General features: G+C 35.1%; 1 protein-coding gene across 5 annotated transcripts in view; it reads right to left on the minus strand.

Moving 5' to 3' along the window:
• Positions 1-2,903: 2,903 nt before the first annotated feature.
• Clcn3 (chloride voltage-gated channel 3) overlaps positions 2,904-16,798 on the minus strand; it is an 81,199-nt gene continuing 67,304 nt past the window's right edge. For 3 of the 5 annotated variants that reach the window (XM_015486223.2, XM_015486224.2, XM_048791697.1), the window contains 4 exons: positions 14,776-15,174; positions 12,186-12,402; positions 7,590-7,665; positions 2,904-5,888 (listed from right to left, as the gene is read on the minus strand). In XM_015486223.2, coding sequence (XP_015341709.1) covers positions 5,730-5,888; positions 7,590-7,665; positions 12,186-12,402; positions 14,776-15,174 — 851 coding nt within the window. In that variant the 3' untranslated portion in view covers positions 2,904-5,729. The remainder of the gene's footprint in view (positions 5,889-7,589; positions 7,666-12,185; positions 12,403-14,775; positions 15,175-16,798) is intronic. The other 2 variants (XM_015486225.2, XM_015486226.2) reach the window with 1 other exon arrangement.

The raw sequence follows: 16,798 nt of genomic DNA on the forward strand, positions 1-16,798 counted from the left end.
ACCCTAGTGGAACCTGAAGGCCAGGATTTCTTACAAAATTTCTGAACGTCGGGGCCTGTTGGAGTAAAAAAGACCCCTCTTTCCCTTCCTCTGCTATTATTAGTTGCTTATAAAGGGCACTTCCCTACCTCTCTTCTCTGTTCACCCTTTGTCTAAGCTTTCATGAAACACTGATCCAATCTGGATTTAATTAAAAAATCACTACCGGACTCAAGTTTACTTAATGTGAACTCTTAGGAGTTCAACAGTGGAGTTTCTACGTATACTTTCAAACATGTATGTGGAATAATACAACCAAGGAAAAATGAAATTTGTAAAATGATCTGGGAGATAATATATATATTACTTGGCAATGACACAAGACCAAGTTCAAACATTTACCTACTGGCTTAAGTGGGATTCCGTCCAGATTACTACTATCATAATTAGTACTGATCCAGATGACTCCTTTAATACACTGACCACTCCATTCCTTGACTTACTCTTTCAATGACGTAGTAGACTAGGGTTTGACAAATACCTTGTCAGTACCAATAATGAAAACCTCCCTAATATCAATTCCAAGCATTCTACTATCTAAACATCATTTCCCATCTTTTTACTACTACTCCAGCAATTTTTCAACCTGACCATACCCCAAGATTTACTTATCTATCTTTTCATTGTACCCAGTCCATTCTGCTTCCTTCTTCACACAGCATTTAGGGTCAATTCCCTGTCATCCTATCATTCACACCTACAGCCTCAACTCCATTTGAGTTATACATGTGTCTGTGTGTATCTGTTAGACGCCTAACCCAAATGAGGAACTGAACTGCCCACTCCTTACCTGAATCTGCTCAATATCAAGGGGCTAGAGGGGGAAAAAAAAAAACAACATGCCAGCTGATCCTATTTTAACCAAAGGTGGCCATGCTGGATGCTCGTTGATCCTGCTACTTTCTCAACTTTGCTTGGGCTTCCAATACTTCAGTTAATTTCAATGAGAAACTAGGAGCCATCAGGAAAACTTCAATAAAATCTCAAGACCCATTCTATGCTGCCTTCCTACATTTCTGTGAATCTTGCTTCATGTCCTACTATGTGTCCAAGAGCCTAGCCTTTCATTTGCTCAAGGACCTCTCTTGCAGATCATTAGTTTTTCCTCTCAAATATTCCCATAATTAGCAACAAAAGAAACTAAATTATCCTGCATCTTAAAATCTGATTTCTCTCAGGTCGTAAATTTTCTCTCCATTTCCATCAGCAGCTGCAACAAAAAGTTATAACAAAACCCTTTATAACATATACCTTTTCTGAAAACCTCACAGCGGTCTTTGATTCTTCTTTTAAACTCTGTCAAACCCAATCCAGAGAGGACATTGCTTGCCATCATCCCATGGTCTCTGCTGTGGTCCAAATTATGAGGTATATTCACAGTGATCAACTTTCCGCCCTTATTTACTTATGTCTGTAACTCCTGAGGGTTGATGACTCCTTGGAATGACAGTTCACTTGGTTTAGATTACCATTCCTTCATGGCACCACTCCCCACCCTCCCTCACTGGTTCCTCTCTTGGCTGGCCCTCACTTCACCATATCTACACAGGAACACGTCAGTGTTCAGTCCTGGGACCTCTTCTCTATCCACACTTAAATCCTTGTAATCTCTTACTATCTATGGAAGATGAGTCCTCTGTCTAGCTTTCAGACTGGAACTTTTTCCTGAATTTCATCCTCTATATACTAGTGCCTTCATTGACCCCCCCAAGCGGAAGTCTAAAAGGCATTTCATATTTCACCTGGATTATTCCAGGAGCCTTCTAATTAGTTTTCCTGCTTCCATCCCTTCCTTTTTATAGACTACTCCCAAGAACAGAGAATTTTGTCAAATTACATCACTTCTGCCTCAATGGCTTCTCATTTTATTTAGATTGAAAGTCAAGTTCCTGTGCCCCCTACCTCTCCTTATCACCCCTTTCCCTTTTTTCCTTACCCCAACCACAGTTACCAAAAGTTGATGTTTCTGGAAACTGGCAGGCATATTTGCCTCACAATGTTGGTATGTAATATTTCTCTTCTTGGAACACTTTTCTCAGATGCCATCCCCTTGCTTTCTTTTAGGTTTAATGTTCAAATGTCACCTTATCCTTGAGGCCCTTGCCTGATCACCCTCTATAAAAGCAGGTTACCTGCATTCAAACATGCACATACCTTTTCTCCATTAGAAAAACTGTTAGGATGGGAATTTTTGCCTAATTTGTTCACCTATAATAATGTCTGACATGTAGGAATCATTTTGTTTTAGGTTGATGAACTAATAGTATTCATCACCATCTAACATACTATATATTTCTTTTCCTACTGGAATGTAAATTTCAAGAATACATAATTCTGCCTGGAACACATTAAATTCAATAAACAAAGAATGAACACATAAGTGAATAATAAAAGATCAATCCTGGACTCTTGGTGTTTTCTTTTGTACTAAAAAATTTAATATATTAGAAGACTACTGACATTTCACTCAATTGTTTCTTACCACTCCCTTTTAAAACCTATTAGCAAATTTCCAAGGTAACTTTTTTAAAGCATGTAAATTATTTTACTTGCTTTCTCTTCATGCATGTAGCATAATTTTTCTTAATGACATTTTTCAAAGTGAACTGAAATGAAACCTTTCTGCAGAACTGCAACTTTCGCTCACAATTGGGGCTGCAAGCCTATTGCTAGTAGCATGTGCTCCTGCTCTTCAGGCCAGCATCTGCCCTTATCCAGCCCCTCGCTTACAACGCACAAGAAATGGCTTTGCAACCTCAGAGAAGTGCTGAGGCTCCCTGTGCCAGTCATACTGGCCTACATGGCATGGGGAGGCAGTACAGAGGGAGGGCTGTCACAGGTGTAATCAAAGGCGAAACCACACATTGTCATAGAGATTTTAATAGATTTTCTGATTAACTCATCACAGTAATCATTTCTACTGTAATGATATGCAGCTTTACTACACTAGTATAAATAAAAACAGATAAATACAGCTCTAGGCAACATCACAGATTAACAAACTAAGCATTCTTCATGAACCAAAACTGAAAACAATTATTAATTAAGAAGAGATGCTGACACCCTTGCCCATTCTCATCATACCTTCTCAAAAAGGGTACTCAAATAAGGCGCTACGCTCATATTGGTCAATTAATTTGCCAATTAGCTAGGCACATGTATTTCATGGTCTCCACTATTTCATCGTTTGGTTGAAAAGCAGACAAACCTCAATAAATCAAAAATAAAAGTGGAACAGATAATATCAAAGAAAACCACTGAATGCATTAAAAGCACAGCACTTTTCCTATATTTCAGCAGGAACACACACCAGAGAAAGAAATATACCTAAGAAAATTTATGCTTCAATGTGCACCCTGAAATGTCAGTCTCTGAAGCAAGATGGGCAATGAAAGCAGGACCTGAAATCAAAAAGGGAAATGTGGAAAATAAAATCCATATGCAGTTTAATGTACAACGACTATCTAAAAGACAAAAACAAAAAAAACGTTTCTCCTTTGAAGGCTTGTAACTCATGACAAGCAATTAAGTCATCCATTAGCCATGCAGAGGAGTCCATACTGTAGCAGTGCTGTCCACACTGCAAATACACTTGAGACCAGTTGAAGACATACAGAACTATCATTCAGAAATGACTTCACTCTGGAGAGCTAAAAGAACTCTGAAGGGGCTATGAATAAAATTTGGAAGTCTGCCAAAGGAAGGAAATAATGAAGACAAAATACTAATTTTTGGCAGATAGCACAGCTAACAGTGTTTCATGGAATTCCTAAAATTTTGCTCAACTTTCAATCATCATTCTAATATGGCTTCATGATCTTTTAAGTCTTCAAGATCGTACAGATTTTAGTGATCTTACAGATCCTACAGGTATATTATTACTAAGAACTAGGAAGTGAAGAATCACTTTCAAAATGTAAAATGGCTCATTGCCGGTTGTTTCAGAAAATGTCTGTCTGCAAAAATTCACTTGCCTATCAAAAATGCATAATCATGTGATATTTAGGCTAGTCCTCTGAGTAAACTGCCTTTGCCAATAGTAAATTAAGACCATAATTAAAACAGACATTTCCAAAACCAAAAATTCCAAGCATACTCCAGTACATTTTAACTCAGCCTGCAAAATTGTGCACTGTGACTATTCCAACCATCATTGAATACTTCAAATATGGATGTGACCAACCCAAAGATTCAAAGGTTATGCTCAGATTCAAATTTTCACTGCTACCTTTGAAATTTTATTGTTTTCATCTTGGGGTTTGATTATCTAAAAAAGGCTAATTAACACTTTTGTTATAATCTACTAAGTAATTTGTAGTGTTTTTAACTTTCTAGTTTTGGGGTCAAAATGGACAGGTCAGAAGACATAATTCAAGAGATGGCAGTGGAAGATCAGAAAAAGGTTTATGTATGCACTGGATCACAGATAAGTAACCACACCTCTTTTTAACCCTTGCTCCCATTGTAAACTTTGTTCATATATCCATATTTGTAAGTCTGAATTAGTCTATAAAAATCACATTAAAAAGGTAAAATTATTTAAGTGAGATATTAACTGATCTGTATTTTATAAATTTTAATCCATAAAAATATAAATAAGAATGGTAAATTTTTAAGAAAAGAAATATACATTTAGTGCAAGTTATGAATTACATTTCATCTTCAGTGTCAGCAGTGAAATATCTCAAGGAAAGAAAAGAATCACTAATCTAATTTCAAGAAAAAAAAAATTCCAGTGTTTTAACATGCAATTAATTCCAGTTACAGCTAAACAGAATACTTCCTCCTCTTTACTGTCAAAGCAGCAGCATTTTGTTTAATTATGCTGAACAGCACTTGTATATTATAGAAGTAGTTTTAGAAATAGAAAATTTGCATAAGACCAGGTCACATTATCCATAAAGTCTGAGAGGAAAAAAAATAAAACAAAACTGTTTATCCTTTAAAGTCAAGTTTCATTCTTTTTGATTCTGAACCACACAGCACACAAGCCAGGAGATTTCGTTCATGCTTCATCTGAGATTTACCTGTCTGGCAGCCTTTGGTGTGGTGTGTGGGCACTGCTCCAGGCCTTTAGTGATGGTACAAACTACATGGTAATGGCACAAGAAACACTCCCTTCTTGTGATGAAACCTCAGTAAAATCACAGTACATCTCAATATGAGAAAGGACTGCTTCAAAAGGTACACCAATTTAAAGAGGCTTTGTTACAGCTCGGGAGAGAGAGAGAAAGAAGAAATAAAAGGTCTTCTGGAATGTAGAAAGGTAATGCTTAGCTATGCGACTCATGAATGAAACAGAACAGTTCTGATAAAAAAAGGGCAAGACCTCGCAGTCTTACAGATGGCTCAATTCAAAGTAATCCCTCGAGGAACAGGGACCAATAGCATGTCTTTGTAACGCTGGAGTAATAGGCCAGGTGCTCCAGGGCTCTGGTGGTGTCTCCTTGAGGCTCCAGCCTGCACTATCACAGCACATCCTCAGCTGAATGCATCCAGTGCAGAACAACAGGAGTTGGATGCTGCCTTCCAGGTAGACAGTGGAACCTCACTCCTTTCCTTCTCTCTCTCCTCTCCCTCCCCTGACAATTCCTCCTTTCTACCAGCATTATTTGCAAACCATGTTGCACAAGCCGGCTTTAATATTTCCTTTTTTTAAAGGAGAAAAAAAAGTGGACGACTCCCTCAGGTTAAAGAGTTGTGCTATTCAACAAATGAACTTCCTCTTCTGTTTCCTCTCTCTCCTCATCTATGGGATTCAGTTGAACATTATTGAAGCGGGGTCTTGGTTTGCCGTCTGGGCCATATGACGGAGGATATCTTTTTTTGTTATAATGCCAAGGAGGCGCCTAAAAGGAATAAACAGAAAAGTACTATTAAAATAAAAGGGAAAAAGAAAAACAGAAGCTAAGTCTATACTTAAATCCTTTTTGTTGACAGGAATAAAGCAATGCAAGCAGCCTGATTTTGTGTTTTCAAAAGTATTTTACTGATAAAGATGATAAAATTATCCAGCAACCATCCTTTGATATAAAAAGTATTATGGCCACTCAGAGTGAGGTCCTTTCCACTGAGACTCTGAGGACTGGATGCCTCTTTGAAGCACAGCTATTCTGATTAATATATGCCAACAAAAAAGTAATAAAAAAAATAGGTGTAGGAAAGGGAAATGATACTGATCCCATCTGAGAAGGAAAATTCATTCCCATCACATCAAGAAAGCAATAAAAAAAGCCCAAATCCCCTCAATACTTCCATAATTTTGTTTAACTAAAATGAACCAATTTTAAAGAAATAATTAAAGGATTGCCCAGTTGTATGCAGAAGCTTCATGAAAGCACATACAATTGAGATAAAATACATATAAAATAATCAACACAAAACTCCACTCCCAAACTTCAGAACCCCAAGAACAAATCTATAATGCAACCCATGTTTCTAGTATACTGATTAATGTTTTCCTTTTTTAATTTTGGCCCCAATAAATAAGATACAGTGCTTTTATGAAAGTCTTGGGTGTTAATGCTTACATTAAAAAAAAGGTGAGAAATCAAGAAGCAGTCCTAACAGATTATTACAGGTGAAGCAGAAAGCAGAATGAGTAGCTACTATATTATTTTGGTTAGTAGATTTTTTTAAAAAAGGATGCATGAAACACTTGTGAAATATTAGCATACAACAGAAATACATAATCAGTTGTGTACTAAAGCAAACGGGGACAGGTTTCATATACATATGACAATTGCAGGGCAAAATAATTTCAGGCATTAATTGCTAAAGCCAGACAGTTTTTGTTATATGGTAAGATAATTCAAAGTTTATCTGTAGTCATGAAACCACTAGGACATAAAGCCTGTTAAAACAAACACTTTTGACCCCCAAAAGCTGCTTACAGCATTCTAGAGACATCATACAAAAGGGGCACATACATATCTACATACAATTCCCTAATGAAATGGCAGGACACACACTCTGGTATGAAGGGTACAGCAGAAAAAGAACTGACATTATGATTGCAAATATATACACATTGTGCTATAGTTAGTGTGCCCATTTTAAAAATCCATTTAACCATCAGCAATTCTAATTGCTAAGCTCAGTTAAAATCATTTAGGAGCTTAGATTTACCACAAGACTACCACAGACTAGGAAACATAAAAAAGAAAAAAGGGTTTGGGGGTGATAGGGCAGACATCTTTAACCAGTCAGGAGTCTTCTAAGACCGGTGAATCCCCTACAATTGACAGATTTGTCACGTTTACTTTAAGCATGTCCGATATATTCCTCATTCAACTATCAAACTGTTTGCAGTCTTTAAATTGTAACTAATGATTTTGATGAACAATACTAACTTTTGCTTACTTTCTATGAATGGAATTTTACACATATCTAATTTATCTTACAGACATCTGATAGATAACAAAAGTAATTGGCAGCATGGTAGGATTTTTTTGTTCGGCAGGTATCTGGGAGAGAACTGAACAGTTCACAAGTTTCATGCCTCCTGACTTCTAAGGTGTCTAGTGAGGAGATCTGACACATCTAATCACCAAGGGGTCCACGTGCTGCTTTAGTTGCTCGAGATGCTCTAAAATGTTCTTCTTTGTGATGATTCCCAAGACAATCCTGAAACAGATTATTATGCTAATAACTGTGTGAGAAATTAAATTAAAAGAGGTTCCAATCATAATGATAAAGAATGAGAGAAGAAAATAAAAACATGAACCATAAGAATGCTTCTCATGAACTTTAGAAAAATAAAAATGAAAATGATTTAAAATCCCAGGTTTCTTTTGCATATATTCTACTGTCTTTCAAAAGTGACACAATACTGTTTTAAAATATTGGTGGCTTATTCTCCTTTCCAAATTAAAATCAAAATTATGAAAGCTTAGCATGAAGATGACAACAAAAGAAAAATGCTAAAGAAACAATGATACATATCTATAAATTCTTTCGAGATTTATTTTCAGTGTTCTCTCCTTAAAGAAACATATTTTTCTAACTTCTAAGATTCATGGCCGCCATCTTTGGAACTACCTCAGCAGTGAAGGAAGACTTAGTTTTAATGCCTCTGAGGAGATTTGAGGAGGAGCTAAAACTAAAGCAATGTTTACTAAAAAATTAATGCTGACCAACAAAAAGTCTTCCTAATTTACAGGAACTGAATGCCACTTCTTAACCCAATAAAACACATTTACAAGTAGGGATCAAAATGACATTTATTTTATGCAATTTTTTTCTAAAAATAGATTCCCAGTTAACCTGTCATTGTTATCACATCAAAGTAATAGATATGAATTCTCAAAATGAGGATACCTGAAAAAACTAATTAGACTGCTTTCAGTTATTAAAACAAAAGTCTGGTACTGGTTTTATAATGGAAAACAATAAAAGTCAACTGCAATATGTGGCAACACAAATAGCAAAAGTTAAAAAAAAAATGAAAAAGACTCGAAATTCTGGAAGCCTATCCAAAATGCCCATCAGGGTGATTAGACATTTCCTTGGTGATCTGGGTAAATCAACTGTTCTCTTAAACTATCTTTGTACATTTTATTCTGACTTCTTGAAGAACATCACCAGGGGCCTTCAAAGCAATCTGATCTTATGTCACTTATAAAATAGTAACTTAAAATAATGGCTGGTGTTGGGGAAGCAGGGGGAGTAGAGAATTTGAAGGGCAGAAATAGGTTTTCTGCTCATGTTTTCTCGTTGTTTTAAAAACTTATGTACTGATCCTTAAAAATTCTCAGAGGATACAAACAACTTCCGCTCCTCAAAGCCCAGAAACTGCACTCTATAAAATAAGCATTCAGTCAATAAGTAGATATTCTTTGACTAAAAAAATTATATTGATCAGAGTTAGTCATCCAGTTCATACATAATCCTAGAATACCCTTTAAAAATTTATTTTTTAGTTATACATAGACACAATACCTTTATTTATTTGAGGTTTAAAAAAGAAAAAAAAAAAGTCGTCAATTCACTTGATTTTATTGTTGAAGTAAAGAAATGTGAAAATGTGACAATCTTGGGTATTTAAATAGAATAATACCAGTTTAATTCTCATTTATGCTTTTCTACCCAATTAAGTAGTTAATTGGTTAATTTCAGTTAATATCATTTACATTAGTAAATTCTCAATAACCACAAGACACACAATAAAGAAAATTACGAATTTATAAAGACCAAGTGACAAACTACTTAGAAAATAATCCCTATATTTACAAAGGAATATATCCCTAAAAAGGGAGAAATTCACATAGTTTCTCTCTTTAGTTAACAAAGATTGATTTGAGGCTAGTAAGGCCAGTTTCTGTGCTGCTTTATTAATTTTAAGAAAGAGAAGGAAAATCAATGCAAAATGCTGTTTCTTTTTTGTGCTAACAAGTAATGATGTAAGAGTTAGTGGCATAAACCAGCATTTCCAGCATTTAAAGTATGTTCTTCTACTCACTTTGCCCCATCAAATAATGACTGCATTTTCAAATACATTTGGAAAACTATGTTTCCTATTATCCTCTGAGGATAAAAAAACTATCAAATATTTTTAAACTTCTGAGGAGTTTCACAAAAAAGAAACCTTAACTTTTTAGACTCCTATGGTCACAAAACTTTTTGTTGTTGTTAGTAACTCCTATTAACATCCTGCTAGCTACATCAAGACTAAAAAATTTTGAAAAATTCTGCTAAATTAAAATATAAAATGTGGGTCATAAATATGTCACTGGTATGTTTACAATTTACAGACACATTTCCCCTGGTTTTTGTATTCCTTTCCTCCTTGCATCAAAGGTCCCAGATTTGTTGTGTCTCTTCCCCCAAATAACTATTTTCCATTTCTAAGGTTCTATAGTATCAACTTTCAAACATCAATAACAACCAAACTCCATGCTCTCTTCTAAAAACCAGAAGACAGGATTTCTTTTCTAGGTTTAAATCATTTAAAATTGAGGGAAAAAAACACCCTACATTCTTATAGAGTTAAAAAAAAAAAAAAAAAAAAAAGTCCCAAGAGCTACCTCCCCAAATTATCTCTTTTCTTTCCATGTATATAAATCTATTTTACTGAATATGTTCCCTTAGAAAAAAGCTCCCCCATTTTTCATATAAATAAGCAGCATCAGATATATGTTAAATTATCTACCTCTACTGACTTTACTGTTTTACGCTTTAATTTTTTTTTCTTTCTAACTCTATGCTGCCAAAATCAGAATTAATCAACAAGGTGAAATATAAAAAATTAGCCCATGCAGCAGCTTTCTGCTCATAGTTGATCAACTCAGAGAATAACATTTATATTTAATTGACAAACTATGTCAAGTACAGAGAATAGCTAAAAAAAAAAAATTGCTTATAACAAATCAGCTTAGATTCCAGTTGAGCCATTTAATAATTAAAAAGGGCCCAAAGACCAGCAAAGCTATATCAAAAGTTACACATTTAAATATATTTATTAAGGTTTTAAATAATGAAGTTTGGTTCCATTATTTTTTAATTAAATAATTTAAACAAAAATAGTTAAGAGTAATATTTTATTACACACATCTCTTCTACTGTCAGTATCAATATTTAATTTTTCTAAGCTTCCTGCCCTTAATTAAGAGCTTTATTCCTTTAATGATTTATTTCATATTGAAGTTATTTTAATTAAAACATGAAAAACACTAAATATAGATCTAACTCTCCAGCTTTCTATTTATATAAATATAATATTTCTATTTCTAACCCAATATGGTCTAGTGTATTGGCCAAGACAATGTTTTAGTAGTTTAAGAAATCACAGAGAAAGAGGGTAAATTCCATTAGTAAAAATTATAGTGTAAAATAGTAGCAAGAGCTTGGGTTTTATGTTAAAACTCTCTGAACTCTAATTACTACATCTGTAAAGCAGGATACCACGATCTACTTTGCAAAGTTAAATGCAAAAACTTGAAGGTGTTCAGTAAATAATTCACTTCCTGAATTGTTCTTCTTCCCTCCTTTCTCTAGATAGAGGTCAGATGTTGTACACATGCTTTGTACAAAATGTTAAAATACAAACTTGCTGTGATTTTCTAAGTGTCTAGCACAGTTTCAGCCAGCTCAGCCAGGGTTAGTCATCCAGTTCATACATAATCCTAGAATACCCTTTTTTAAAAAATTTTTTTTAATTATACATAGACACAATACCTTTATTTATTTGTATATGGTGCTGAGAATTGAACCCAGTGCTTCATAAATGCAAGGCAAGAGCTCTACCACTGAGCTGCAACCCCAGCCCTGGAATACTCTGTTTCCCCTTTCTAGTCTTTCTATTTCCTGCTTTCATATAAAACAATGTTTTTAAGACTTCTAATAAGGATTAGAAATAAAGGAAATACAGAGGCATAAAGAAAGAACAGGTAGAGACACAGGTCCCAGGCCCAGGAAAAGAGAGCAGGATGATGAAGCAGGAGAGTTTGCTGAGGCCCCACAGCCCTTTGAGATCTGTCATGGACAAACACTGGCAGCTTATACATAGAAGGCAGAAAAATAAATCACCAATGTATACATTTTAAATACCTGAGAGTGTGTGTGGTGTGTGTGTGTGTGTGTGTGTCATAAGCTGTTTATACACAAGATTTATGGATGGAAAAGGTGGACAAAAAGCAACAGAGCATTTGTTAAAGGACATTTTTAGCTAATTTACAATTTTCATTTATGTTCTTTCTTTCATTACATGACAAATCAAATTCTGGCTGAAAAAGTAAGTAGTAAATATCTAGAAAGTTATAATTGTATGAAAAATCTATACACTAAAAATGAAATACTCACAAAAAGGAAATAGGTCTCTGCAGTACTCCATACAGATTAGGCACACTATTCCTCCAAGAAAGGAAATGTTCTACAACCATGTTAGAGATGTTTCAGCATCTCTTTCCAATTATGAAGTACAGAATTCTCGACAAATCCTACTTTATGTTTTGGCAAATTGTAGGCAGTTGCAAGTCTTACTTTTTGGTACTTATGAAACTGAGGTGACTGATCCTGTTTTTATAACAGTATACTAAGTCACAGACTTTCCCTTTGGGAGCTGCCTTACACTCTCCCCTAAGAGGATCCCACTCATACAGATCATAAATTCTGGTTAAGTGAACTGACGTCTGTGGTGTCAGACTTACCCATTGTGAGTTACAAGGCACTGCCTCAGACCCAACTTTCGGAAGATATCCACCACAATTTCCATTGGGGTGTGGTCTGTCACTGTAAAAGGGCTCATGTCAAGGATACTTCGAAGTTTCAATGGCCGAGGACTTTCTGCTGGAAGAGATGGGGTGTGTTGCGCAAAACACACCCTAGAACTGCCAACGATACCTTCTTGTTTTTTTCTGGCACTTTCTAAAAAGAGAGAGACCAAAAATTTTAAATTGATGAGTTTTGGGTTTTTTATAGGCAACTTGTTTATTTGGAGGTAAATAATAAATGTATTCTATAACTTTTTTGTGTCTTCCCCTTAACCAAGAAAGGAACCAATTGAAAAGTGATCTAGTAATTTCTTTTTTAATCAGAATCTATTAATGACCAATAATCTTCATGTAACTAAAATATTTTTGGCATAATTATATCATGATACAAATTTTCTTTACTGAAGCCAAAGCTGTTTTCTAACCTTAGGAAAAAAGGATACATGTTTGGAATATGGAATTTTAAAACATGTACACATTCTGAGAGCTGTTCATTATAGGAACCCATCATTGAATCAAGTCTACCTCTTATTCTGTATTGGAGATAAGACCAACAAGTTTCTTCCTTCCTTTGACTCTGCTGTACTAACTTCTCTTTCTAACCAACTGGCTCTCTCTTTTTTTCTGATGTTAAAGTGTAATTTTCCAGATGAATCATAAGCATTACAGATGGGAAGAAACTACAATTATGCTTGCAATGGGTACAGACTGACTTTTTGGGAGGTCTTATTTGTAAAAGTTATGTCGATTTCTCTACCTATCTAGCGGGCTCTGCTTCCAGTTCTTCTGTCCTGCTGGTTAGTTCCATTTCCACCTTTGAAGGTGCCATACAAGAAGTAGCAAAGATGGAGAAAACTATAGAGACTACAGAAAGGAGAAGGAAACCCGAAATGTACAGAATACGCAAATAAAATACTCATTCAGCTTCATGTTTCTATTTTAAGGTATTCAAAACCATATGTGTATAAATATGGTATTTGTTTTAGTGAAAACATTTTGAACATAAATTTTGCTGCAAAAATATTTAAGCCAAAATACCATCAGTTATAGACTGAGAAGCTGATATTACCATTCACAAACACTGAAATACTTTTTACTCCTTTTGATGACTAAAGGCCTTTATTTAACATGTCCAAGTAGCAAGGCACTAAGTGAGGAGGTTCTAACAGCCAGTACTTAGGAGGCCACCTTAAAAGCATCATTATGGTATGGGAAAGAAAATGACATATATACAAAATGTAGTGTATGGATCTGTTTTCCCAACAAAATATTTAAAACTTCCCAAAAATAATACTGGTAAATATTGAAGGTGTGTTCTAAAAGTCCTCATGCGCCTAACATTTCTGAGGGCATGTAATGATTGATATCTTGTACTTCTAAAGTACCCCTACTCCCTAAAACCAACATTTTCTCCCATCCCAATATTTTTTCTCTCAAGATAGTGAGAAGACTTAAAAAAATTTCTACACAGTCAGTAGGAATATCAATTATTCTTAATTTTAGCACTTCTTTTAGGATTTTTTCCTTTGAATATCTATATTAATTCTCATCTTTTCCTTTTCTTTGGCTGGCTAACAGTAAAATCCAGAGAATGGGTATCTAACAACAAAGTTGCCACGTAAAGGTTTGAAACTAAAACATTTGAATATAGTCAAGTCTGACAGCATACTTTGTCATCCCTGGCAATAACTATTCTATTACTCAAGCAAAAGCAAAACTTGGAATTATGGGACTGCAAATCTTTGAAAAATTCTTTCAAATATGTAGGCTTTTCCTAAACTGTGTGTTCTCTGTAGTTTTTTTTTTTCTTTCCTCCCTCCTCTCTTCAATAGCTCTGCAAATTGAATTTCCAGTTTGATTTGAGAAACAATCCCCCCACCTATACTTCCCAGTCTTCCCTTTCAAATGGCACAAGAATTATTTTATAGTCCTTTTGTAGGGGCCACAGAGGTAAACTGGACAGAAGGTAACATGCACCTCACAGAGATATCTTCTGGGATAAGACCAAATGCACAACATTACCAGGTCAGGGTCCTATATAAGAAACTGGGGCATAACAAAGCAATAGTGTAATGTTTCTAGCCTTTATCGCCTTTGGGTGTCAGGGGGAATAAGGCTTAGATTGTGTTGAGAAGATTAAAATTCTTACCTGGCCTTCTTATCAATACTGCAAAACTACTTCCTTTCATTTAAATTGAAAGATAAAACTATATTTAGCAGAAATACAATTCATTAAGGCATAAATTCCTTTCCTGTAGAACATGAGACTTAAAGGAATACAAATTTGTGCTCCTTACCCCTTGTAAACCCAACAAATTAAGATTTTTTTAGTGTAACTAGACCTTTATTTTATTTATTTATATTACATGCTAAGAATACAACCCAGGGAGGCCTCATGTGTGTTAGGCAAGCACTCTACCACTGAGCCACAACCCTAGCCCCTAATTAAACTTTATTGCTTTCCTTTCTTCAAATCTATTACATGTATAGACAGACAGACAGACACATGTATTTTATAAAAGGGTACCTATTGCAATTGTTAAGTCTCTTCTGAGGGCAAATCCCACTAATCTCTGAGATTCTTTTGACATTATGACAGGAAAACCATTGTAACTAGTTTCATTAATCATATTTTCTATATCATCCACTGTCATATTGTCCTGTGTCAGGACAGCTAGAGGAGGATCATTCCTTCGAGGTCTCATGACATCGGCAGCCAGGGTGGTATGAGTGAATTCTTCTTTTGCATCCAGAAAAGGGTATCCATTTAATCGGATGTGAGCTTCATAAATGCCTTCTCTGCCAAAGGCATCTCCAACCCATTTACTTGTCATTACTGCAGCCATCAGGGGAACAATATATTCCAAGCCTCCAGTAAGCTCAAAAACAATAACCACCAGGGAGACTGTCATCCTTGTCACACCACCTGAAAAAAATAAGTACCACTGTTCAGAAAAGACAGGATCCTCACCATCACATGTGACTAGAATTTTGTACTAAACAATAGACACAAAATTGTAGCTACAACTCAATGAAAAGCATCATCATCAAAAACTACTCCTCTTAGGACAATAATCACTACCTTTTATAAAAAAATTTTAGTTGTAGATGGACACAATATCTTTATTTTATTTATTTATTTTTTAATGTAGTTCTGAGGTTCAAACACAGTGCCTCACATGCATTAGGCAAGCGCTCTACCACTGGCTACAACTCCAGCTATAATTACTACTTTTAATAAAATGTAGAGAAAAAAAACCAATCTTTGTTTATAACACAGAAGCCTATTCGAATTACATTTCAAAATCTGTTCACCTAATATGTATTAAAAAAAAATCACAGATGACCAACTAAAACAATATTGCCACTTTGGTCTACTGCTGTAGCAAAAAACCCAAGTTCACACTTACAAACAGTTATTATTAATTCTTAAAGAATTGGTGAAGCACATCACTGTTGTCTTGTTTGCTACCAATCACAGATTAAGCTCCTTTATGGGTAGAATATCAATCTTTAATAAATTTCTATCCTCTAAATCTTTTGAAAATGAGTAAAATATTTTGATGCCTTGGGATCTATATTCACAATATAAGTAATATGCCCCCTGTAAGAAATCACCTATTCCTTTACTCAAATCATCATTCTCCACTATTATCTAGATGGCGATGCCTCCAATCCACATCCTTTTATTTACTACTGCCTTTGTTCCACATACTTCAAATTCTGCACCCGATATCTTAACTGTTTCAACTGTGAAGACTCTGGAAGACCCAACATCACAGAAAACATAATACCAAACTCCTTTTCTTCCTCATATATCCTCATTTAAACTTCCCTAACCCCAATTCCTGGCACCACATTCTTCTTAGCAACCTAAGTGATCATTCTTGGTTTATCCCTTTATTCCAATATCTAGACTGCCATGTAGTCCTAATTTCCTCGACAAAGTATCCAAATATGGGTTTCTTCTTCAGTATGGTCACTGTTACCAGTCTAGTCTAGACACTCAAGACTTTGCTCCTTAATTTTAATACCACTTTATGTTACTGCCTTGACTCCAGGCCCCATTTCCTTCAATACACGTTTTAGCCATGTTCCCAGGAGAGCCTTTCCTAAGTACTACTTTATACCATGTTGTTTCTTTGTTCAAAAACCTACATGGGGCTAGTCAATTCACACTGTACTGAACTTAAACTCCTCCTCTTATTTTATCCTTCAAATAGAAGGGAAATATATATCATATATCTGCTCTATATCTGACATGTCCTACTCAGATTACAAAGGCTTTTTTAAAAAATATTTATTTTTTAGGTGTAGACAGACACAACACAATGCCTTTATTTTTATGTGGTGCTGAGGATCGAACCCGGGTCCCACCTGTGCTAGGCGAGCGCTCTACCACTGAGCCACAATCCCAGCTCCTACAAAGGCTTTAAAAAAAAAAAAAAAAAACTAAGCATTTAACTTATCAGGCACCATTCTAATAGCTTTACATGTTTTTCTTTGTTTTGGTGCAGAGGATTAAATCCAGGGCCTCACATTTACATGCA

Source organism: Marmota marmota, unplaced genomic scaffold (assembly GCF_001458135.2).
Source record: "Marmota marmota marmota unplaced genomic scaffold, marMar, whole genome shotgun sequence".
Classification (NCBI taxonomy): Eukaryota; Metazoa; Chordata; class Mammalia; order Rodentia; family Sciuridae; genus Marmota; species Marmota marmota.